Raw genomic sequence first — 24563 nt, forward strand, 5'->3', positions numbered from 1 at the left:
GAGGCACAGCAGTCCAGGGACAAGGACTAGAAGGCAGGAGGGGACAGGAAAGCTGGTGATAGGGAACCCAAGGTAGAGAAGGGACAGTGTTGACACGTCATGGGGTTGTTAACCAATGTCATAAAACAATATATGTACTGACTGGTTAATAAAAAACTATTTGTTCTGTAAACCTTAATCTAAAGTACAATAAAAAAATTAAAAGAGAAAAAAAATACTCCCATATAAAAAAATTTTAAAAAAAAGTTTTTCATTAACTGAATCAAGGACCAAAATAATCATTTCTTTTAATATTTACATTCATATTGACAAAACTGCTTCATCTATTTTAGAACTGATTTGACTTTGAAACAAAAGTGTATCAGTTTCAAAGCTATGTGTAAGTTAATTCACTAACTTTTGCATCAACTCCGTGTTATTAAGTTCAAAGGGGTATAATGTAAGTTGAAAAGCAATTCTAAATTTATTAATATCAACCAGTTTTTTCAGTCAATTTACATAATGATATTGATTACAATTAAAATCTTCTGCATATTTATGTTAGAAAAATGTATATTGATTTGTATTATTAAAAGTTTCAGTGTAAGTATAAATTCTTGTACCTGTCTAGCTAGGTTACAAATAAACTTTTTCTTTCCTTGGGAAAAAATAAAAACCCTATGGGGCAGTTTTACTACGCAACAGAAGGTCAGCATGAGTCAGAATTGACTTAAGGGCAATGGGTTTTTGGCTGACTGGACAAGAATAATATTCAAATGAACCGACACATGTCAGGATGCTTCACCAAAATCCTAGGGGCAGAGCTACTGAGTCTAGAACTGTGCTCTGGTAAGGACGTGATGCTCCAGTGCTCTGTTCACAGCTTAAGACTTCATAAGACTTATTTCTGTAAACAGAAGCCAGCTCCCCAGCCTCTCAGCGTTTATCTAAACTGCCTCCTCCCATTCAGATGCAAACCTCCCCTTTAACCTCAAGGGTAAATAGAGAGCCAGAGCATTCCCCAAGGTGGCTACAGAAGCCCTAACAGGCCTGGTGCCACATCCTTCTGGCCTCCTTTCTCTGGGTGGTGTCAGGAGCTAAAAATAGCCCCATAGGGTTCAAGCGTTGGTGGTTATGGGCTACACAATCCCACAGTGGTTGGCAGTCACAGGTGTTCAATAGCTGCAGCCTAGGCTTTTGTAAAATGCCAATTTCCACTCCAAAATTCTAAAAGACTATAAACCACAGCGGCGAAGCCAGTTATTTTACTAGAAAATGGAGCCTAAGAGACATAGTTAAGTATGTCTAAAAGGAGCAATTCATTAGTTAATGTTTAAACTTGTTAACCAAACCACTTGCCATAGAGTCGATTCCAATTTAGCAACCCTATGGGACAGAACAGAACTGCTCCATAGGGTTTCCTAGGCTGTAATCTTTATGGGAGCAGACTGCCATGCCTTTCTCCTACCGAGCAGCTGATGGGTGTGAACTGCTGACCTTTGGGTTAACAGCCGAGAGCGTTAATAAAACAATATATTTCTTAAAAGGAGCAGCAATACTCTTGTTCTGTGGAATTAAATTTATGACACTGGTGTCACTATTGACTCGACGGCAGTGGGTTTGTTTTTTTGTTCTTTCTTTTGGTTTGATCTTTAAGTTTGCTTAGGTCAGCCTGGACTGAGTAAAAGACAAGTTTTGAGCAAATCTTCCCTTTTTTTGGGAGGGGAACTCCTGAGGAATTTGGTCTACCCACCTTCCAGGGCTGCCCAGATGTGGGTGATGAGTGAGGACTTCTCCGCTTATGACTGAGGAAGAGCAGGGAAAGGCGCAGAGAGTCTTAGGCAGATCACCGCCACTAAGCGTAGTTCAGAGTGTCTTATATTTACAATAAAGATGGTGTTGTATTGAGTCCAATAAAACCACTGTGGTTTTGTCAGCTTGTACTCATCTAATTTTACGGATGAAAAAAATGGAGGCATAAAAGTTCCTTTGCTTATAACTCTGTTAGCAGCAAACTAAGATCAGCACTCCAGCTTCTTTGCTGTCCACGTTAGCAATAGTCTTCTTTGCAGCTCTGTAAAGTTTTAAGATCTCTATGCAAGGTGGAATGGGAGTACTTCTACGGCATCTACATGGAATTGAGAGTTTATGAGGGGAGTAAAGATTTAATTAAAAGGAAAACACAACTTGAAATAGTTTTCCCCACACAAAAAAGCAAGGTAAATACACTGTAGGGTTTAGATATTCACCATACCTACTTTGTTATTAACCTGCATTTTGCCTTAAAGAAAGAAATTAAGTCTTCTTATTCCCTTACATCTTGAGGTTCTAGTAATGTGTTTTATTATAGAAACTAGAGGTTAAAAGGTACCACACTGTCACTACACTGACAATATATTTATGAATATAAAATAAGCTTACGAATATAGAATAAGACCTTCCTAGACTATATAAATAAGGATACATCTACGTATCCTAGGTATAAGGTATAAACATTTTCATTTATTTAACAAATACTTATTATGCAACTAATATGTAAAAGTAGCATAGTATTATAGAAGCTACTGAATAGCAGGCATGGCCCTTAACTATTTTTATAACCTGAGGCACCAGTGACATGAACTGAGGAGTTCTAATTCCTGGCACCCACTTATGTGAGGTAGTGCCAATACTGGGGCTGCCCCCAACCCTTGCCTACCCACCTTCTCAAACCATAATCATCCCCAAGGGCCACATCCTACATGAAGTAAAGCCATGGCACCACTACCTACTCCTATGGGCCTTGAGGACAAGGAACAGCTGGCTCCAGACAGCCTCCCTGTCAGGAGAGGGTAGAATCCCAGGAGACCAAAGGGTCCTCTATCCTCCTGAAGGCTCTCAGGATCACCCACCCTTATTTTGTTTTTCCTCAGTCATCGCTGAAGCATAAGACCTTACATTTGTCTTCTCTCATACTTCACTCTCTTAATGCCTCCTCCCCTCCCTCCCAAACCCTTTTATTACTTTGTTTTGGACTTCCATGATCAACTCACTTTGTCTAACCAGGTTATGCACATCCTTAAAGGCTCAATTCAAACATCACTTTCTTTAAGATGCCTTTTCTGATCCTCCAAACTAGGTAGGTCTTCCTATTAAATGCCTGTCTTACTACGTACTCTTCTACTTCCTATCATGTACCACACTTATATTCACTCATTCAAGGGTAGTTTTTTCTAAAAATTTAGATTGTAAACTCCATGAGGGCAGGAACTATGTCCATATTACACTGTTATGTCACCAGAATTTAACAGTAGCTGGCACGTAACAGAATTCTATAAATATTTATGGAATAAAAGAAAGAGGAGAGAGGTAAGCCAGTGAGAACAAATACATTTCCAAGCTAGACTTCTGAACACACTTCCCAAGAGACATATCACAATCGTATGAGGTAGACTATGTCTCAACTAGAGCATAGGTTATATGGCTTTTTGTAGGCTGGCCTGGAATCCTAATGGCCTTATTGCATTAATTCTGCAAAGAAATGTGTTGTCATTTCCAAACCCACATTGATAAATATATTCACAGGTTGAACCTTCCTGTTCTATGGGATAGAGCACTAATCCTCCAGCCTGTCTAGCTTTTTAGAGTATCTGAAGCCCTTTTATCTCAATTATCTAATCAGACTCTCTGAGTTCATCAATCCAACTCAAAGTATATTTACTCAGCATGTGTGTTCTCAGCCTTATCCTTGGTGCTTGGAAGCCAAAGTAAGACATGACTTCTGTCCCCAGTAGCTACCATTCCAGAGGACTGCTAACCCCATTTTGCACGTGAGATTAAGTGGCATGCCTAAAGTCACACAGCCCATGAGTGATGGTACTTAACTACTGCATTGTGATGCCTCCCAGTTGATAAACTTCCGGTTGTTACATTGTACAGATTAGGCACAATGGAAGATTAAGAATAAAGCCGTCTCTTCTACGTTTCAGTTCTTAATTAAAAAAAAAAAAAAATTCTTAAAACTATCTTATCCATCTCTGATAGGGTGAAAGTTTTGCATGTGGAAAAGACATAAATTTTGGGAGGCCAAAGGGTGGACTGTTATAGATTAAATTGCCCAAAATATATAGTGTTGGAATCCTAATCCCTATACCTGTGGATGTAATCCTGTTTGAAAAGAGGGTTTTCTTGTTAAATTAATTACAGCATATCCAAGTGAGGTTGGTTCTAAATCTAATCACTTCTGAGTTATAAAAAGAGAAAATTAAACACAGAGATACGTACATATGGGGGTGGGGGTGGGGGTGGGGCAGGCCAGGGCAGATGCCATGTAAGGATTGTCTCTACAAGCCCAGGATTCAAGGAATCCAGTGATTACTTATAAGGCAGGAATCATCACAGGCAAGACCTTATTGGACTCTTAGCCTCCAGAACTGTGCGAATAAATTTCTGTTCTTTAAAGCCACCCACTTTGGTATTTCTGTTACAGCAGCACTAGGAAATTAAGACTCCATTCCTCTATGTTTTATGATAAACCTAGTTTTTTCCTTGAGGCAGATGCTAACAGGTAGAGAAGAGCAGATATAGGAAGAGCTAAGGCCAGTGGCTGGTATTGAAGCCCTGGAGGGTGAGGCCTGCATGTATGAGTGGTGAATCGTAGTGGTACTAAGTAAAGGAAGCCAAACTTTCCTCCTTTTCTCAGGCCTGTAAAAAGCTGAGGCTACACAGGAAACCACTACAGGGGCCCTGAAGCTTGTTCCCCAGCACAGAGCCATAGGGACTTGTTCTATAATGGGGCAGCAGCTACTTAAACAGCTTTGAATTCTTCTGGCCAGCCACCCAGGCTAGATGATGCAATCTTTTACTTGAAGGTTCTTGCATTACAAAACTGCACTGAGAACACTTGCTTGATCTTGGAGGGCTGGCTGCGGGTCCAGGGAAACCTGAGGAGCTGTCCAGGGCTGTCTGGCGCTGAATCCACACTGAGGAGGCAGCCCCAGTGCCACTCATGTGACCTGTTCACAGGGTCAAAAAAAACCCAAACCTGTCGCCATTGAGTCCATCCTGACTCATAGCTACCCTATAGGACAGAGTAGAACTGCCCCATAGAGTTTCCAAGGAGTGGCTGGTGGATTCGAACTGCTGACCTTTTTTTGGTGAGCATTTTAACCACTGCACTACCAGGGCTCTGTTTATAGGGTCAGAGCTGCCTAAACAACTCAGGAGAGCAGCCTTTGCAAAAGATCGCAGAAGAAATAATTCTCTTAGGTCCTAGATCTGGAGTAGGGGCAAAGAGGAGCTAAGCCATGAATGGGGGGGTGGGTGGTGGCGGTGGTGAGGAGCAGCTGGCAGAGAGGCAGAGAGAAGGAAAGAACTGGATGAGCTCAGGGCATGGAGAGTGTTGTGGTGGCCACAGCCTGGTCACTCAGCACCATTAGCTTTCTTCAGTACTGACTTGATACTCAGTCAAAAATCACTTGGGCCCCAATTCCCTACTCCATCACTTACTAGCTATGTGACCACAATGCAAGTTACTTAACTTCTTGAAGCCTCAATTTCCTCATTTATGAGGAATATATCAAAATATATATCTTGGATGCAGGGGCAGATTATCCAACAGGTAAGGTAAGCATGGTGCTTACCAGATTGTCTGTAGTGAACAATTTCACACTTTCCACCTCATCAAAGATTCTGCTTCTAGGTATAGCTGGCATCTGTCTCTCTCCTAACCACAGCACCTTCCTACAGAATCAAAACTTCTTTTCAAATTTACAATTCCTGACAGGGACGGATTACCCAGTAAGCAAGGTAAACACGGGCTTACTAGTGCTTACTTCCTAATCTGTAGTGAACAATTTCACACGGGTTTTTACCTTGCTTACCGGGTGATCTGCCCCTGGTTGGATGCTTTATACTATGAAAATTCAGTGAGATTCTTCATTCATTCACTCATCATTCACTCATTCTACATATACTCATTGAAGGCTCACTATATGCCAGGAATGTACCCAGGCACCAATGGTTCAGCAAAGAACAAAACAGACAAAAATTCCTAAACTCTTTATCTTTATGGAGCTACATTGTCTATCTCCACCCATGACAACAAACACTTAAATAAGTTAAGTACGCAGGCTGTCAGATATTAATGAGGACTTTGGAAGAATACAAGTAGAGGGAGCATGGGTCCAATTTTAAATACTGGAGCTAAGAGCTGAAGGAGGTGAGACAATGTATGCAAAAGCAGCCTGGCATAGAAAGGAACCGTGACTTTTGCATTATTACTATCACCACAATTGTTTCAATTATTATTCTCATTCTTCTTAGTTGCCCAGAAAAGTGGCTAATATAGAACTGGTAGAGACTAATCATACATTAATACTAGTACTACTACTAATGATAATAATATTAACTACATCAACTCAAACTTATTGAATATTTATTACTGTCCATAGGTCCAAGTCATAGAACCTGACTTCAGGAGAATAACTTTTTCATCGCTTAGCTGTAGAAGAGATTCTCTTAAAACCCTGATTGCCTTTTAGATGAAAAAGGCAGTAGTCAAACTTACATATTGCAGGTAACTCACTTTCAGTTAAGTCCTTTTCCAGAAGTTTCCAAAACTAATATGAAAAGGTAATTAAAGAAGTTATCAAAATAGTTTTAAAAATTGTAAGTTATATCTGAACTATATTTTTCTGGTTATGCTGAGTCTTACCTTGGGCAAATCTCTTCACTTCACTGGGCCTTTATTTTATACTTTATTACTTGTAAAATATCAACTGTTATCTAGGATCCCTTCATAATAATAAAAAAAAAATATATGACTCAGTGTTAATCACTTACTCAATGGAGACAATGACAGCGTTCAATTCCTTGGCCATTGCTGTACATAGTTCATCATAATAGCTGATTTCTAAAAGAGACAAAAGCACGATCACTATAAAATAGGTCATTTAATATTCTCCACTCTTAAATTCTGCTAATCATTCATTACTTTTAGACCTGGATTTAAGTGACTAATAATAAAATAAATAATAAAAATCAAATGTGAATGAATACCTTACTGATAGAGTTACATGTACAAATGCAAAAATTAAATCTGGTTTCTGATAAAATGCAATTACTAAAAAATAACAGGAAACGCATATTAGATTATGTGTTCTTAACTAACTAAACATTTATTTCACGATGGATTATGTGAAATGAACAACATTAATTCTGATGTTGTAGCTCTTCCAATGTATGATTTTCAAAAAAAAAATCACAGCAAATAGGCAGTTTCCTCCTTGGAACTATAAAATTTTACTCTTGTAACATCCTTCATTTGCTGTGATTTAGGTGAGTTACCAATTTGAAGAATATGGTATTGTGTTTAAACCAACAGATAGCAAACCAGAATTTTAGGAAGTCTCAGAATTTCTTAGAAAGAGGACCCAAAGGTCGGCATTGACAGAAGCAATTTTAATATGTAAAAATGTAACCTCTTGGTTGCTCTTTCAATAAATTAAGAGCTAGACTTGGCCAATAGAAAGCCAGATATTTCCTTATTTATAGGCTTTCTGAGACAGTCCTAGAACTGGATGCTTAATAATTGCATAGCCACCTGCATATCTACACCAGCCCCAGCTCTTCTTGTGACTGGAGGGATCAGCAAAAATGTGTGCAAGGTCAGGCTGACTCTTGTAATGTATGCCACTTCTTCATGTCCTCCATTGCAAGGTCCTACCTGACAAGTGTCCAATGCTACAGACCTAGTTTTTTCTAGAGCAGAAACTCTGTCTTATTCACTTTTGTATCCTTACCCTCTAAAACACATTAAGGTGACCAATGGTCCAGGTTTGCCCAAGATTGTTTTAAGTTTTTGCACTGAAAGTACTATGTCCCAGGAAACCCCTCAGTCCTGGACAAACGTATGTTACTCAGTGAACATCCGTTGACAGCATGAACAAATCAGTGAATGAAAGACTAAATTATATTTGTACATGGTGAATATGGAGCTAAATGAAATGGGATTAGTAGAAAAGGTTATACTTTTTGAGCTTTGCTGCACTAAAAAAAAAAAAAAAAAAAAAATCAGAGAATGATTAAAGAAACAAACAAAATAACCTTTTAAACTTAGGGGATGCCAAAAGCTCTGAGTTGAAGATGAGAAAGTAGCTTTATGATAGATACAGGCAGAGATGAGACCTTTACTTTCTTTTTGGAAACTGCTTTCTACTGCGCTGCTCCACTTGGCTGCCCGCCATTTTGAATGTGTTCTACTTGTGAAAGTTATCCAGTGCTAAAAAGAACATTCCTGAAATTTGCAAGACCATTTCCTTTTAAAGTTGCATACTTTTTATATGTTAATCTTTAGTTTTATAAGCAGATAAAATGTTGATGTATTCAGAAATGGCTTGTTCTATCTCACAGAAAGATGTCTTCAAAATACAAGCTGACAAAAGAGTTACAGATAATTCCTTCATATTCTGGTACAATGAAACTTCACCTTGTTTTGGTGAAGAAAGCTATTAATAGCACTTTGAAATAAACTAGCCATGACTTAGGTTACAGGAAATATTTTCAAAACAGTCTACCTGAATAAACCAACAAAACCCTTTTCCTAGGGTAACCATATAACTTATCATCCAAACCAGGACCCATTTGAGAGTGAAAAGGGGGTACTACTAATAATTTTGCTAGGACAACGGGTAACTGGGACTTCCCAGGAAACTGAGACAAATGGTCCCCCTCTCCTCACCCAAAAAGAAAGCCAAACACAACTGCATAGCTCCCCCACAGCCAATCACAATCCCAAACAACCCAAAGGTGACCAGGACATACTTGCACTTGCCAAGGCCCAGCCTCCTCCGTGTATGTAAAGAACGCTGCGTCTCAGCGGCTCTTCTGGCTTTGGAGAGCCTTCAAACACTCTGACTTCCACCCCGTCAAAGTCAGTGTCAGTCACCTTCACCTGAGCAGATGACCATGCACTTTTCTTGCCAAAAGAAACGATGATAAAATTCAGGGCCAGCAGATGATGGCTCAGGCCCACGTAGTGTATCAGGTTACTCTGCAGGATGAGGGAGGAAATAAACAGGGAGAGCACATGTCAGTTTTGTCACGCTCTGGATATTGAAGTTCTTACAAGCAACTGACCCTGGACTTGAGGACTAACTAAAAGCTTTCACTATCACACACTGCGTTCACCTTTCACTCTGAGAGCTTAGAAAGTATTTTCATACAGATCTACTTTGAACTTCAGATCGGCTCTGGAGGGAAGTGGGGCAGGTATCACAACAACATGATTAGCCACAAGGCCCCTGGGTGGCACAAACAGTTTGCATTCAGCTACTAACAAAAAGGTTGATGGTTCAAATCAGCTCAGCAGGGCCGAAAAAGAAAGGCCTGGTAATCTGCTTCTGTAAGGTCATAGCCATTGAAAACCCTATGGAGTGCAGTTCTGCTCTACACATGGGGTCGCCAAGAGTCAGAATCGGCTCAGTGGCAACAGGTAAAAGGTAAGTATCATTAACCCCACTTTATAGAGAAGATTTAGATTAACTGAACTTGCCTGTTTAGCTGGATAAGTGGTAGTGCTGGGACTCAAACCTAAGTCTTGTGAATTCCAAGATTCAGTCCTTTTTTTAAAATTTAAATCAGCATATCATATATCTGATATTCTAATAACGTGCTAGGAGTGGAGGAAGAGTACTTTACTTAAACGCAAATAAAGGATAGGAAAGTGTTACATTTACTTAATTTGAAAAGTGCTTTTAAGTGTATATATTTAAGTGTGTCTGGTTGTTCTGACAGCAGAAGAAGGGAATGAGTGTGTGAGAGGGAAGAAGCAGAATCAACTGATACCTTTAGGCCCTGGCATTCAGAAGCGACCAGCTCAGACAGAACTAGGAGCTTCCACAAATGTGGAAAGAATTTACAGCTTGAAGTCTCTTCTTCCTCTGAACCTGAGGACACTGAACTTCACATTAAAGGCTCACAGGAAGTTGTCTGGCTGGAAGGAGCCCTGGTGGTGCAGTGGTTAAGCACTCAGCTGCTAACCAAAAAGGAACTTAAAGATAGGAGACTTCAGTTGCCCACTTAGCAAAGACCCTGTGGAGTTTATTCTCCCCTCCTTGCTTCTTATACAAGCTCTTCCTATTGAGTACCTTTATAAAAATGACCAGTCTGCAAGACTTAATGACCATGCTTCAAAACCAGAGACCTGGAAGCAGTCTGCAAGCCAGAGATTAGTCAAACCAGAAAGGCCAAGAAGTGTCAGAGTGATTGGACACTTTCTTAGCACAAGTGCATGAACTTAGATACTGTATCTCCTAGTGGCTCTCAAACCTCAGGAAGGGGAACAGCTGGGGGGTAGCAGTGCTCTTTTGTAGGCTATAAAACAAAGAACACTGCTGATTAGTGAGGTACACAATGGCATTATAAGAGAAAGGAATCAATGTTACTAGCAGAACACAGGACTGCATAATGTCTCCCATATACCATAATACAGATTCCCAGCCTGCACACAGAGGTGTGCCTTGAGTAAGGTACAAGTGGGCTGCAGTGATGATCCCCTCAACTCCTAGGCAGCCAAGCCGCTGAGCCATTTATCCCAGTATGCTACATGAATATTACTATTGTGTAGATATACCCTGCCATGAAAAGGGTTAGCAAGCACTGCATTACAAAACCATTAGCAATTCATAATCAACAGTAAGAACAAGAGGCAACTAATCTAACCATGAACAGTTATTGTAGTTATTTATTAGTATTCATGTGTTAGCAAGCATTTCATTGGAAATACTTTCATTGGAATGTAATTTCCAAATAATTTCATTGGAAATACATCTCAGTGGAATCTGGTGGGCCACTGGCTCCCTACCCTGATCTCATGGTTAAAGACCAAAGGACAAACAAGAATCAAAGGAGGATAAGCAGAAATGGTACTCTGATTATTCATATGTAAATTAGTTGGTATGTTTATGAATGGCTTATTCTCTGCTGAGCAAATGAATATTAATAAAATAATTCAACTTCTATATGTGCCCTGACATCAATTGCCCAATTTGCTAAGAAAGTTAAAACAACACTTAGTGTTCTTGATATAAAATAAACACACACAAGAGAGAAGATTCCAACCGCTGATTTAAGTTCTTCAGCAAATTGGGAAAAGGCAATCATCATTTGAGTTTTGTGGCAAAACATCAGTCTAATTTGGGGAATATCATGATCTACCAGGGCATAGGTGAGAACTACTGTATTCACCAAAATTTCTAGAGCAGATGGCATAAACCCTTGTCAACGCCATCATCATTTAATAAAGAACACACAGTGTTGGTTCCACTTCTCACTGGACAAGAAGCTTGATAGGAAAGAAATAATAAAATATCAACAAAGAAATGTCAAATTTGACTCTGTTACTTTCTGGAGTAAATTTTTTCCTTAGCCAAATGAAGACTAGCACATATTTAAGACAAATTATACATGAGTTTCTTCAATTGACAAGAGAAGCCACTTCAGGATTCCTCTATGGAGTCATCCGTCTTAGTTCATGTAGTCTTGACTCAATTTGCCCATACATTTCTAGAATCACCTGTGATAGCTTATGCAGTTGCATTCACTTGCATGAACAGAATTTCTGAACAACTATTCTGCATTGTTTACAACGGTGACAGAGGAGAGACAGGGCAGAAATGCTGATTGAGAAAGGGGTAGTTTGTTTATAAAGAAAAAAGAGAAAAGCAGACAAGAGTGACAAAGGTGGTTGAGTGGGAAGAGAACCCAGAAAGCTGTTAAAAGAAAAACTGTGCTAGTGTTTGGAATCATATTGATAAATTAAAGAAAAACAATTATCCTACAGCCCATATCAAGAATGTTGGAAAATGAAGAGAACCAAACAGTAGCCTGCTAGTAACCACTTTTATTGTTACTATTATTAATAACAGCTATTAAAAATAGCACTGAGTGCCTGCAATGCCAGTGTAGTGTTATAGACTGAATTGTGTCTCCCCCAAAATATATGTTGGAATCCTAACTCCTATACCTGTAGATGTAATCCTATCCAGAAGTAGAGTTTTCTTTGTTATGTTACGAGGTCATATCAGTTTAGAGTATGTCTGTCTTAGTTATCTAGTGCTGCTATAAGAGAAATACCACAAGTGGATAGCTTTAACAAAACAAAATTTATTTTCTCACAGTTTAGGAGGCTAGAAGTCTGAATCCAGAGCGCTGGCTCTACGGGAAAGCTTTCTCTCTCTGTCAACTCTGGAGAAAGGTCCTTGTCTCTTCAGCTTCTGCTTCCTGGTTCCTTGGAGATCTCCATGAGTCTTGGCATCTATTTTACCCCGTCTCTCTCTCTGCTTGCTTGTTTAATCTCTTTTTATATCTCAAAAGAGATTGACTCAAAATACACCCTACATTAATCCTGCCTCATTAACATAACAAAGAAAACCCATTCCCTAATGGGATTATAACCACAAGTATAAACCAAAAAACCAAATCATTGCCGTTGAGTCAATTCGGACTCATAGCGACCCTATAGGACAGAGTAGAACTGCCCCATAAGGTTTCCAAGGAAAGGCTGGTGGATTAGAACTGCCGACATTTCTGTTAGCAGCTGAGCTCTTAACCGCTGTGCCACCAGGGCTCCTAACCACAGGCATAGCGGTTAGGATTTACAACACATATTTTGGGGGGACTTAATTCAATCTACAACAGTGTCTTGTGAGGATGGCGCAGGACTGGGCAGTGTTCTATTCTGTTGTACACAGGGTCGCTCTGAGTCAGAATCGACTCAACGGCACCCGACAACAACAGCGTTCAACCAATCACTTTTGAGATATAAAAAGATCAGATTAGGCACAGAAGCAAGGAGCACAGATGGGGGAAGATAAATGCCATGTCACACGAAGATCTCCAAGGAAACGAGAACAGAAACTGAAAAGAGACAAGGACTTTCCCCTAGAGCCAACACAGACAGAAAACCTTCGCTTCATGCCACAGCCCTAAATTTTGACTTCCAGCCTCCTAAACTATGAGAAAATAAATTTCTGTTCATTAAAGCCACCCAATTGTGGTATTTCTTTTATAGCAGCACTAAGAAACTAAGACAGGTAGGTTGTTGAATTCTGGTTACAATTCCATGAGGCAGGTATGAGAAAAGATAAAGCTTAGATATTAAGTAACTGGCCCAAGGTCACACACAGCTACTAATGATGGACTAAGATTCACACTCAGATCTAACATCAAAGCCCATACTCTTTATTCTGCCTTCTCCCATCATGTCTGGTTCACTCAATCAGACAGAGGTGTTTGTTAGTAACAGAGCAGGTTAGGGGATAGACAGATTATTTCCTTGGCTGCTCCATTGTTACCCCATGGAAGGTGCCAGCACAATCCAGAATCCACCAAAGAAACAAAGCCGAGAATGTACGTTGGCTTTAGTCCAGTGAGTGACTGTCATGGTTCAGGCACTAGTAGATATTTGCTCACAGTAGTGCAGAAGCTGGATTCCTGAAACTGTGAGAGGGCTGCAGGACATACAGAACCACCCGAGAGATGTTGGTTTAGATCACCGTGGGCACAGGAAGCTGCTCCTAGCACTATCCAGTATGAGACGACATTTATACTCTATCTGATGAGGTGTGTCAAAATCATGAATAATATCCAACTTTTTTTTTTCTCAGATATATCTGTTTCCCTTAGCTCTCCTTTTTATTCCCCTCCTAACCCTATTGCCTAGCAAAAAAAATCAGTAGCTAAGCCTTTCTGCAACTGTTATCCCAGGGAAGGTTATAAGAACAAATACCAAAAAACGGGTGTTTTCTGCTTTTGATTTTCAAAAGCCTGTATCCTTTGGAGAACAAAAGAACAGACAACAATTTAGAAGATTACGTTTTGAGTAAGAAGTCTCCCAGACTAGAAAATGATAATCCAGGCTGGGTGGTAGGGAAGAGAAGTATTGGAGATGAAATGAGGAATGTGCAGATATCTGGGTGGTAATAAAAAAAGAACCCAGGGATGCAGTAATGACCAGATAGGTCTGTGAAATCTGAGAGCAGTAGACCTGTGCCTCATGTCCAGGCAGAATCTGGAAAGAGTTAAGATGCTAGGGAAGCAGTGGCTGCAAGGTGTGTTTAGGAAAATGGTGCCTAAAATGGCCTCCTCCAGCTGTTGTAGGAGCAGCAGAGTGATTCTACGTGCCCGATAAAGGCATAAAAGTAGCAAGGCCTGGATGATGTCTAGCAGATGGATCTGAGACAGCCTCTCTGGTTATCAATGGCCCATTGTATGTGCTCATGGGTCCGACAGTAGTAGAAGAGCACACTAACGGACCAGAAGGGCTCTTATAGCTAAGAACAAAAAAATATTCCAGGGCAACTTGTAGGAACTATACATAGGATCAGGTGGAACAATGATGTGGACTAAGGGTTGGTGACACCCATGATACCTTGGCATTGTATACCCAGCTGCTGTTGGGTCGATTCCGGCTCATGGCGACACCATGTGTGTCAAAGGAGACCTGTGATCCACACCATTTTCAATGGCTGATTTTTTAGAAGTAGATCACTAGGACCTTCTTCTGAAGTGCCTCTAGGTGGACTTGAACCTCCAATGATAATGCCAAGCATGTTAACCATTTTACACCACCAGAAACTCCTGGCATTGTAGAAGACCCTCCAAAACCTAAAAGCAAACAGCAATGAGGGGGAATCACTAAATTCACTGGGATTAAGTTTCTGCCTGACGAATTAAAGCTCAAAATATAGCTCAAGTTATATTTCTTGCATCCTTGAGTTATGAAATGAAATTCAGAACCACCCAAGTAATATTCTAGAATAAACAAGAATATTAGAAGTAGGTGGAAAAGTCCAATAGCGCATAGAAGCAGGTCAAGTGTTCAGGGCTGTACGAATTTCAAATTGATCCAGTCTTGGCTAGCTGAAATACTCTAAAACAGTGCTGTTGTTGTTGGGTGCTGTCAAGTTGATTTTTGACTGTTAGCAACCCACGTGACAGAGTCGAACTGCCCCATAGTGTTTTCTAAACTGTAACCTTTATGGGAGCAGATCGCCAGGTCTTTCTCCTGTGGAGCCACTTGGTGGGGGGATTCCAACTGGCAACGTTTTGGTTAGCAGCTGAGCACTTAATTGTTGCACCACCAGGGCTCCTTCCAGAGCAGTGCTAGAGGTCCTAAAACTTGCCTCTACAACATTCCAGGATCTAGGAGAGGAATTCTGCTTAAGGGGATGGGAGGGAATGAGGAATTCTCTTTATATCTCAGTGGAATCTGGTGGGCCACTGGCTACCTACAGTGATCTGATGGTTAAAGATCAAAGGACGAGCAAGAATCAAAGGAGGCTAAGGAGAAATTGTACTCCTTAGCCAAATGAAGACTACTACACATAGTATGTTGGTGAACGGGATTATTTTCTGCTGATTTATTCAACATATAATTATGGAACATATTGTATGAGCCGGGAACTTTGAGGGGAAGAAAGAGACAATCCTCCAGAGCTTAGAGAAGTAGAGGAGTAAGAAGGCTTGTAAAGGAAGAGCTGATGTTAGTTAGAAAGGTGATATAAATTATAAGAGAGGCCTAGATAAAAGGTTGCACGAGCTCAGAGAAGGAAGGAATTACTTCTGGCTAGGATGAAACCTAGTAAGGCTTCTAGCTTGAATTGTGCCTTAAGGCAAGAAGTATGGGTAGCAAGGAAAAGGGTCAGAAGCCAAGATGCAAAAGTGTTGGGCAGTGATTATAATTCAAATATCTCTGGGTAGATGTGGTAAATAAGTGAGGGTAGGGGGAGCATAACAAGGCTCAATCCAAGACACACGTATAGTACAGAAGTCAACAGCACAGACTCCCGAGCCAGAATGTCTGGGTTAAAATCCTAGCTCCCCCACTTACCAGCTGGGGGACCTTGGGCAAGTTACTAAACCTCTCTGTACCTCAATTTCACATACGTAAAATGGGAATAATACCAACTACATCACAAGATTATTGTGAAGACAACAACAAGTATTGGTTTTATTTATTTGTTTTTTTCTCATGACATTTGAAGGCAGCTGTGTGGTGCAAATGGTTTGCACTGGGCTACTAACCTAAAGGTTGGCAGTTCAAACCCACTCAATGGTGTCATGGAAGAAGGGCCTGGTGATCTGCTTCCAAAAAGATTATAACCTAGAAAACCCTATGGGGCAGTTCTACTCTGTCATATGGGGCCGCTATGAGGCGGAATTGACTTGACGATACCTAAAACAAGCAACAATGATGAGGACATCCTTTCTTTCTAAGGCAGTCTATTCTATCTTTGTACTATTTTTTTATTCAAAGTTCTCATCCATATTTTGGGTCAGAACATGCAGGACAAGGGTGGCAGAGTGGGGAGTTAATCTTTCATTGTGTCCGCTGCTTCACTTTACCCGTTGCTTGGAAGTCGACTCCAACTCATGGCAACCCCATGTGTGTCAGGTAGAATTGTGCTCCATATGGTTTTCAATAGCTGATTTTTCAGAAGTAGATCACCTAGCCTTTCTTCCGAGGCACCTCTGGGTGGACTTGAACCTCCAGCCTTTTAGTTATCAGCTGAGCACATTAACTGTTTGCATCACCTGGGACCCTATTTAACCCTCACAAAAGCTTTATGAAACCTAAACCGAATTTTATAGATGAGAAAACTGAGACTCAGAAAAGGGAACCAATTTTTATTTGTCCAAGCTTATATAGTTAGTAAGTAGCAGAGCTGGAATTTGAACCCAAGTTCCCTTGACTCCAAAGCCACTGTTCTAGGACTCTACTTTAGAGCCATTTAAAAAATATTGAGGGTGACATCATCGTTTGAAACTCTGATGAAATCTAAAGACCTTGGCTCTACAAAAATGCACATACGCATACAATTTTACATACAAACCCATGATTTTCAGGGGCCCACAGATAACAAGTTAACAGCCCCCATAATACTATGTTCATTGGTTAGAACATGAGCTTCATTAGAAGAGAAAGCTATTGGTCTCTACTCGTCTGAAGCACAAGAAAAAGAAGGAAACCAAAGACTCAAAGAAGAAACTAGTCAATAAGACTAACAGCCCACATGAACCATGGTCTCATCTATCCCAAGACCAGAAGAACTAGATGGCGCCAGGCTATCACTACCTATCGTTCTGACCAGGGACACAACAGATGGTCCCAGACAGAGTGGGAGAAAAATGTAGAACAAAACTCAAATTCTTTAAAAAGGCCAGGCTTACTGGAATAGTAGAGACTAAAAGAACCCTGAGACTGTCGCTCTGAGATACCCTTTAAACCTGGAACTGAAATCACTCCTGGATATCATCTTTCAGTTAAATAACAGATTAGCTCATAAAATAAACAAAATAACCCATGAGTACTGTGCTCTTTTAAAAAAAAAATCAACTATATGAGACCAAATGGTCAACATTTACCCTATAGCAAAGATGAGAAACTAAGGGGAGGCAGGCAGCATGTAAGGAAGCTAGATTAATGGAAATGGAACAACTAGAGTGGAAATAATGAGAATATTGACACACTGCGAAAAATGTAACCAATGTCACTGAACAATATGCATAGAAATTGTTAAATGGGAACCTAATTTGCTGTGTAAACTTTCACCAAATACACAACAAAATATTTTTTTAAAAAAAGATTATTGTGAAGAATAAAAAAGTAAAGCACCTAGAACAGTGCCTGGCACATACTAAGCCCTATATGAGTTTCCTATCATTACTATTATTATCATACCTCTGATCCAGAAGATCATTGCGTGAAGAAATGTGGGATATTCTGATGTTTCTAAGGAATCTGAAACTATCTTTTTTTTTTTTCCATTCTGTACATGTATTATTAGTATCACACAAATTTCCAAGCTTTGAAATTGTTTGTTACAGGTTAAAAAGATGTAAAATAACTATTCTAAAAAGTTTGTGTGCTCATATCAGAGGGGGTACACTGATAATCCACACCTATAAATAACTTAGCAGGTGGTCATATTTCAACATGAACCAACCGTGTTAAATACTTAAAGAGTATTTTCTAACTCACTACCTGCTTCATTTCTCATATTCAAGTGGTTGTATTCTGTATCAGTCGTTCTCCAACTTCTCCAGTAATAGTTACTTCTTGTTGCCAGGGAGATTTTTAATTCTTCTATTTAAATTCTGCTCTACTCTTGCTTATTACAGGAAAAAAAAATCACATGAAACACTTATCTGCATGAAAATTTGTGGTCATATGTTTTAAACATTGTAAAGCTAGTGTATATTTTAGGATGCAAATTTAATCTTTTTATTGGCACTCAGCTTACATGACTTTCAATTGAGATCACTATACAGATCACCTGAGATTCACTAATGTAGAACCTTTGTTCCACAAAGAACCTCAATGTATGTGATGCCCTGAACTTGGACTTGTAGCCTACTGGACTTCAAAAGAATAAACTTCTCTTTGTTAAAGCCATCCACTTGTGGTATTTCTGTTAGACCAGCACTAGATGACTAAGACACAGACCAATAAGCAACATCATGATAAATGGAGAAAATACTGAAGCTGTCTAGGATTTCATTTTACTTGGATCCACAATCAACACCCATGGAAGCAGCAGTCAAGAAATCAAACAACGTATTGCATTGGGCAAGTCTGCTGCAAAAGACCTCTTCAAAATCTTAAAAAGCGATGTCACTTTGAGGACTAAGGTGCACCTGATCCAAGCCATGGTCTTTTCAATCACCTCATATGCATGCAAAAGCTGAACAATGAAAAAGGCAGCCTGAAGAAGAATTGATGCATTTGAATTATGGTGTTCATGAAAAATACTGAATATACCATGGACTTCTAGAAGAAAGAACAAATCTGTTTTGGAAGAAGTACAGCAAGAATGCTCCTTAGAAGTGAGGATGGTAAGACTCCATCTCACTTACTTTGGACACTTTATAAGGAAGGACCAATCCCTGGAGAAGGACATCATGTTTGGTAAAGTAGAAGGTCAGTGAAAAAGAGGAAGACCCTGAACAAGATGGACTGACACAGTGGCTGCAACAATGGGCTCAAACATAGCAACGATTGTGAGGATGGCGCAGGATGGGGCAACATTTCATTCTGTTATAGGTAGGGTATCTTTGAGTTGGAGATGACTTGACAGCATCTGTCATGGATTGAATTATGTCCCCCCAAAAAATGTGTGTATCAGTTTGGCTGGGTCATGATTCCTGGTATTGTGTGATTTTCCTATATGTTGTAAATCCTGCCTTTGTGATGTTAATGAGGGAGCATGGGTGGCAGTTGTGTTAGTAAGGCAGTATTCCATCTACAAGATTGGATTGTGTCCTGAGGCAATTTCTTGAGATATAAAAGACAGAATTGAGCAGAGAGACAGGGAGACCTCATACCATCAAGAAAGCAGTGCCAGGAGCACAACTCATCCTTTGGACCTGGGGTCCCTGAGCGGAGAAGCTCCTAGTCTGGGGGAACACTGATGAGAAGAAGGCCGACAGAGAGAGAAAGCCTTCCCCTGGAGTTGATGCCCTGAATTTGGACTTTTAGCCTACTTTACTGTAAAGAAATAAACTTCTCTTTGTTATAGCCATCCACTTGTGGTATTTCTGTTGTAGCAGCACTAGATGACTAAGACAACATCTAACAACATATATAAAATGCTCTGCTACATGTTACAAGGTCCAAAGACAGGCTGAGAACATAAATTGGTAAGAATGTGTTACCTAACTCCCTCGCCTTCCCCAAATTTCAATCTCTTCTTTAAGCTTCCACAGTTCTCTAAGACTTTGATTTTTAAGGGAAATCCACTGATTTTAAAGTATTGTCTCATATTAATAAAAAAAAGTTGCAGATCAAATAAAACGTATCTTCGGGCCAAATCTGGACTAAGGGCCACCTGTTTGCAACCTCGGATCTAGGGGATGATCCAGTCTGACTGAACAAGCAGCTGGCAAGATGGTGGAAGACTAAATGCCACTCCAAAGTGTAGACCTTAGTTAGTGGTCACCAGGGAAAAAACAAAGATTTTTTGACACATTTTTTTTTAAATGAGACTACACTTTGGGGAAGAATTATTCAGCAGAGATATATACCATAGATTGGTGAGAGAAGAGATTGGAGGCAAGGGTAGCAGTTACAAGGATTTGGCAATTGTTCACAGGAGGTAAAATGAGGGTCTGCCCAGGAGAATACAGGGAAGTGAACAAATGCAAGAGAGATCACTAAGGCAGAGTTGAAAGGCTTTGGCAACTGCTCAGAGAATGGAGGAACTGGAATGAGGTAGGTAGATGGGTGGGGAGCAGAGAAAAAGAATTCATAGAACCTTGAGGGTCTTCATTTGGGGTATGAGAAATAGAGAACATAGGAAGAAGAGTGGTCAGGGAAGGCAAATAAAGTTCCATTTTAGAATTATTACATTTATAGCTGATGGAGTATCCAGGTATACAGGTCCAAGAGGCAGACAGCAAATGCAAGGCCAGAAATTCAAGAGCTCAGAGGTAACTGTTGACAACTCATACAACAACAATAAGACTCAGGAAAGGTGGCAAAGAGACAAAACAGTGTCAAGAATATAGACTATGAAGAAAAACATCCTTTTACAGGCTAGAAAGAAGAATCTAGAGGGAGAACTCTAGAAGAGGTTAGAGTGGCAAGAGGAGAACTAAGAGTGACTCCTATAATAGAAGCAAAATTTGGAAGAATTTCAAAGAAAAAGCTGACAATTCAACCATAGAAAAAGGTGAAGTGCTCAAAAATGACCATTAACATAACTAGGAAGTCACCAATAGTAGCTGAGAGAAGTTTTAGGCACGTCATGGGGTATAATCCAATTATTTCAATATACTCATCCTCACTGTCATTATGAGAAAAGTAATGTTTGTTATGTGCAAGATACCTCAGCTCTGCACTGTGTCTACTGCTCCCTTAAGAGGTTTAGTGGCTACACCAATCTTTTAGCTATGCCAAGATTGTCCTATTCCACCCATTCCAACCTGCTGAGAACTTTTACATTTATGGTTGCTCAGGCCAAGTGGTAGAAGTGTCAATCTAGGATTGATGATACACAGGAACTATAGCAGCCCATCAATCTTCCTCTATCAATTGCACCAAATTGACCTAATTCCCAGGGTATGTGTTAGCACATTGGTTAAGAGCATAGACCAGGGAGCCAGACTGCCTGGGTTTGAATCTCATCGCTACCACTTACTAGCTGTATGTCTTAGTTAACATCCTTGTGCCTTAATTTCCTTATCTCTAGAACGGGGATAATAGAACCTGACTTATAGAGTTGTTCTAAAGATTAAATGAGTTAACACATATAAAGCATTTACAACAGTGCCTGGCACATACAAAGCACTATATAACTGTTTGTTATTATAGTTGCCAACTTATAGTTAATATTATAAAAGTGCTACTTCACTTTATATCCCACAGAATAAACTTTACAATATTTATGCCTAGAAAGTTTATTGAGGCTAACTAGAGTATGTAGGGACTGCTTGCTTAATTTATGAAAACCTACAAATTAAATGTTTAGAACAACTTGACTTTGTTTCTCCCCATCAATAACCTTCAATTCTAGTTTTGTAAAATCCCAGCATATCTTCTGGTGAACTTGGGATATTATGAAGTTCTCCCAAAACTCTACATGATTTTATTTTATTTATTAGTCCTCTTGGTAATAAATACACATCATCTTGAACTTGCAGAAGGAGAAACAATGTTAGACAAACTCATGACAGGGTTCACAATCACCAGCAAAAGACCACACGTATGCTCTAACAGTGCATGGAAACGCTTTACTAACTTAAAGAAGAGACAGAGTGAGGTCATCTTCACTAGTGGGCACCGATATCCCATGGCCAGCAGGCTCATCCTGCATATGGCCAGTGCAGGGCAGATGTTCTACATTCACCCATCTTGTGCCATAGTACGACAGACCCCATTCCGTCCCCTCTGGGAACAGATAGAGAAGTGGGGTTGGCCAGGTGCCGTATGGTGCCTGCACATGTGCAAGAGACAGAAAAGTTACTGTGTGCCCATAACAGGGGAAAGGCTTCTCTGATAAAGAGAAGAAACTGGGAGAGAGAAGGAGACCTAATTCTCAGCCTCCTTATAAGAGAATATTCTGTGCCTAAGGTCTTTACTTAGGCAGCCTGGATGGGAGACATAGAGGGAGACCATTGCCCCAATACAAACATCAAACATTAGCATCAAAACCTTCAAGAAATTGGAGGCAGAGCCAACACGGCACTATTGACAGAAGCACCACACCGTCCCTCCACAGCAAAGACCGGAAAAACTAAGTAAAACACAGACATACGTCAATCCTGGAACCCTAAGTGTCAAACAAAGAGATAAAGAACTCAACAAAGCACTGAATGGAATAAGAAACTGAGAGAGAACAGAGAGAGAGGAGAGTTATGAGCAGAGGTCCCCTATCCGCTAACACAGCACGGATCCACCATCTTGGACTCCTGTCGGAGACTGGTGGACAGGGAGTATGGGAAAGCAGATTCACAGAGCTCCCAGCAGGAGACAGAGCACCCAGTAACCAGTGAGACATGATTTCCCATTCCCCTCCCTGTCTCCCCCTGCTTGCCTTTGCCAATTCCCGGCTGGCTGATGTGAGGCCTCCTGGCAGGCTGATTCGCTGCTTCTCTGCAGGCTGAGACCACAGCACAGGAGATGCCAGTTCCGTGCTGAGTGGATTCACCCACACCGGCCGGCTTCTTCACTGCCATTTCCTTGTTGCTGATGTTGCTTTATTTGGCCTCTTTTGGTTTCTTCCCTGCCTCTCACCTCCTCCCCCTCCTTTCTCTTGAACATCTGACTCCATGAGCCATCTTTGCTTCTTCTTGACGGTCTGTGAAGTGCCACTCGGCTGGGGAACTTCTTCCCTGGTCTGGGCCACCACATTGGTGGGATCCCTGGGGGCTTTTGTTTGTTTGTTTGTTTTCTCTATTTTCCTTCATTTCTCAGTTTCTCATCTCTTTCTACTTACCTTCTTTTCCTGTCTACTGAATACATGGTGCTTTGTATCATCTCCACCCTTCTAGTTCAGCTGTATTACGGGGTTTGAGAGCCACTTTCCTGGTCTGCGAAGCCACACTGGTGGGATCCCTAGGGGCTTTTTAAAATTTTTTAAAATTTATTTTCTTTTTTCCTTTTTACTTTTTTTCATTTCTCGGTTTCTTGTCTCTCCACTCCAAGGCAGTTTCCCTCAGCACTTTTTTTTTTTTTTACTCTGTTTCTCTCTCCTCTCTCTCTTCTTTCCTGTACCCAACCTAGCTCCACACATGACAAACTCACCCTCGCCCTCCCTCCTGCCTATCTACACCATATGCTGAACATTGCACTCCCGAGAAGCACAGGCATGGCCTACTGGAACCTGCCCTGCGCTGACCCTTGGCTCACCTTGTTGGCCCCAGTATGTGCCACAAACAACCCATCCTCGTCCCTCTCCTTCAGCTTGACCTGCCCTGCTGCACCATAGCTGAGTGACTGGCCCTGCCCTTTGGAAAAGGAAGCGAAAAATATCGTGTCCACAGATGAGCAAACAACAAACAATGCACAGCCCGCCTGCTCAGACATAACAAAATAAAACAAAAAAGCAGGGTGAAATAAACAAATCTACAATCAATAAATAAAAAAATAACTACTGAATGTTCCAAAGACAGCAGACAATATCAAAACATATAAAAAAAATAGGACAGGATGGTTCCAACAGGGGTCCAAAATAAAACACCAGATGACTTTCCAGTACAAGAAAAGGCACTAGAACTACCTGATAGGGAATTCAAATCTCTAATATTCAGAGCTATCCAAGAGTTGAAGCAAAAAGCAGACAAAAATGAGGAAAAAATAAACAAATTTATGGAAAAGGCAGACAAATTCATGGAAAACACAGACAAAAAAAAAAAAAAATGGAAGAATTTAGGAAAATAATACAGGAATAAAGTGCCAAAATAAATTCACAACTAGAAATCATACAAAAACACCAATTAGAAATCCAAAAGATAAACAACAAGGCTTCAGAAATGGACAGTGTCATAGAAGGGCTGAGGAGCAGGTTTGAAACAATGGAAGACAGGAGCCGCAAAATTGAAGACAAACATTGGGATATAACTTTGTCTGAGGAAAAATCAGAAAACAGAAAGAAGAAAAGTGAAGAAACCCTGAGAATTATGTGAGATACAATCAAAAGCAAAAATTTTCGAGTGATCTGAGTTCCAGAACAGAGGGAGAAAATGGAAAACACAGAGAGGATCACTGAAGAATTTTTGACAAAAAACTTCCCTAATATCATGAAAGATGAAAAGCTGACCATCCAAGAAGCTCAACGAATTCCATACAGTATAGACTCCAAAAGAAAATCACCAAGGCATATCATTATCACACTTGCTAAAATCAAAGACAACGAATCCTGAAAGCAACTCAAGAAAAACAAAAAGTCACATACAGATGAGAAACAATAAGACTGAGCTCTGATTACTTGGCAGAAACCATGCAGGCAAGAAAGCAGTGGGATAACATATATAAAACATTGAAAGAAAAAAATTGCCAAACAAGAATAATATATCCTGCAAAACTCTCATTCAGATATGATGGT

The 24563-nt window shown here is 40.3% G+C and overlaps 1 protein-coding gene across 1 annotated transcript in view; it reads right to left on the reverse strand.

Moving 5' to 3' along the window:
* NCEH1 (neutral cholesterol ester hydrolase 1) overlaps positions 1 to 24563 on the reverse strand; it is an 86111-nt gene that overhangs the window by 19666 nt on the left and 41882 nt on the right. Inside the window, exons 2-3 of the mRNA XM_004383478.2 lie at positions 8782 to 9010; positions 6802 to 6871 (exon numbers count right to left, since the gene is read on the reverse strand). Coding sequence (XP_004383535.1) covers positions 6802 to 6871; positions 8782 to 9010 — 299 coding nt within the window. The remainder of the gene's footprint in view (positions 1 to 6801; positions 6872 to 8781; positions 9011 to 24563) is intronic.

This window comes from Trichechus manatus, unplaced genomic scaffold, assembly GCF_000243295.1.
Source record: "Trichechus manatus latirostris isolate Lorelei unplaced genomic scaffold, TriManLat1.0 scaffold00110, whole genome shotgun sequence".
Taxonomy (NCBI): Eukaryota; Metazoa; Chordata; class Mammalia; order Sirenia; family Trichechidae; genus Trichechus; species Trichechus manatus.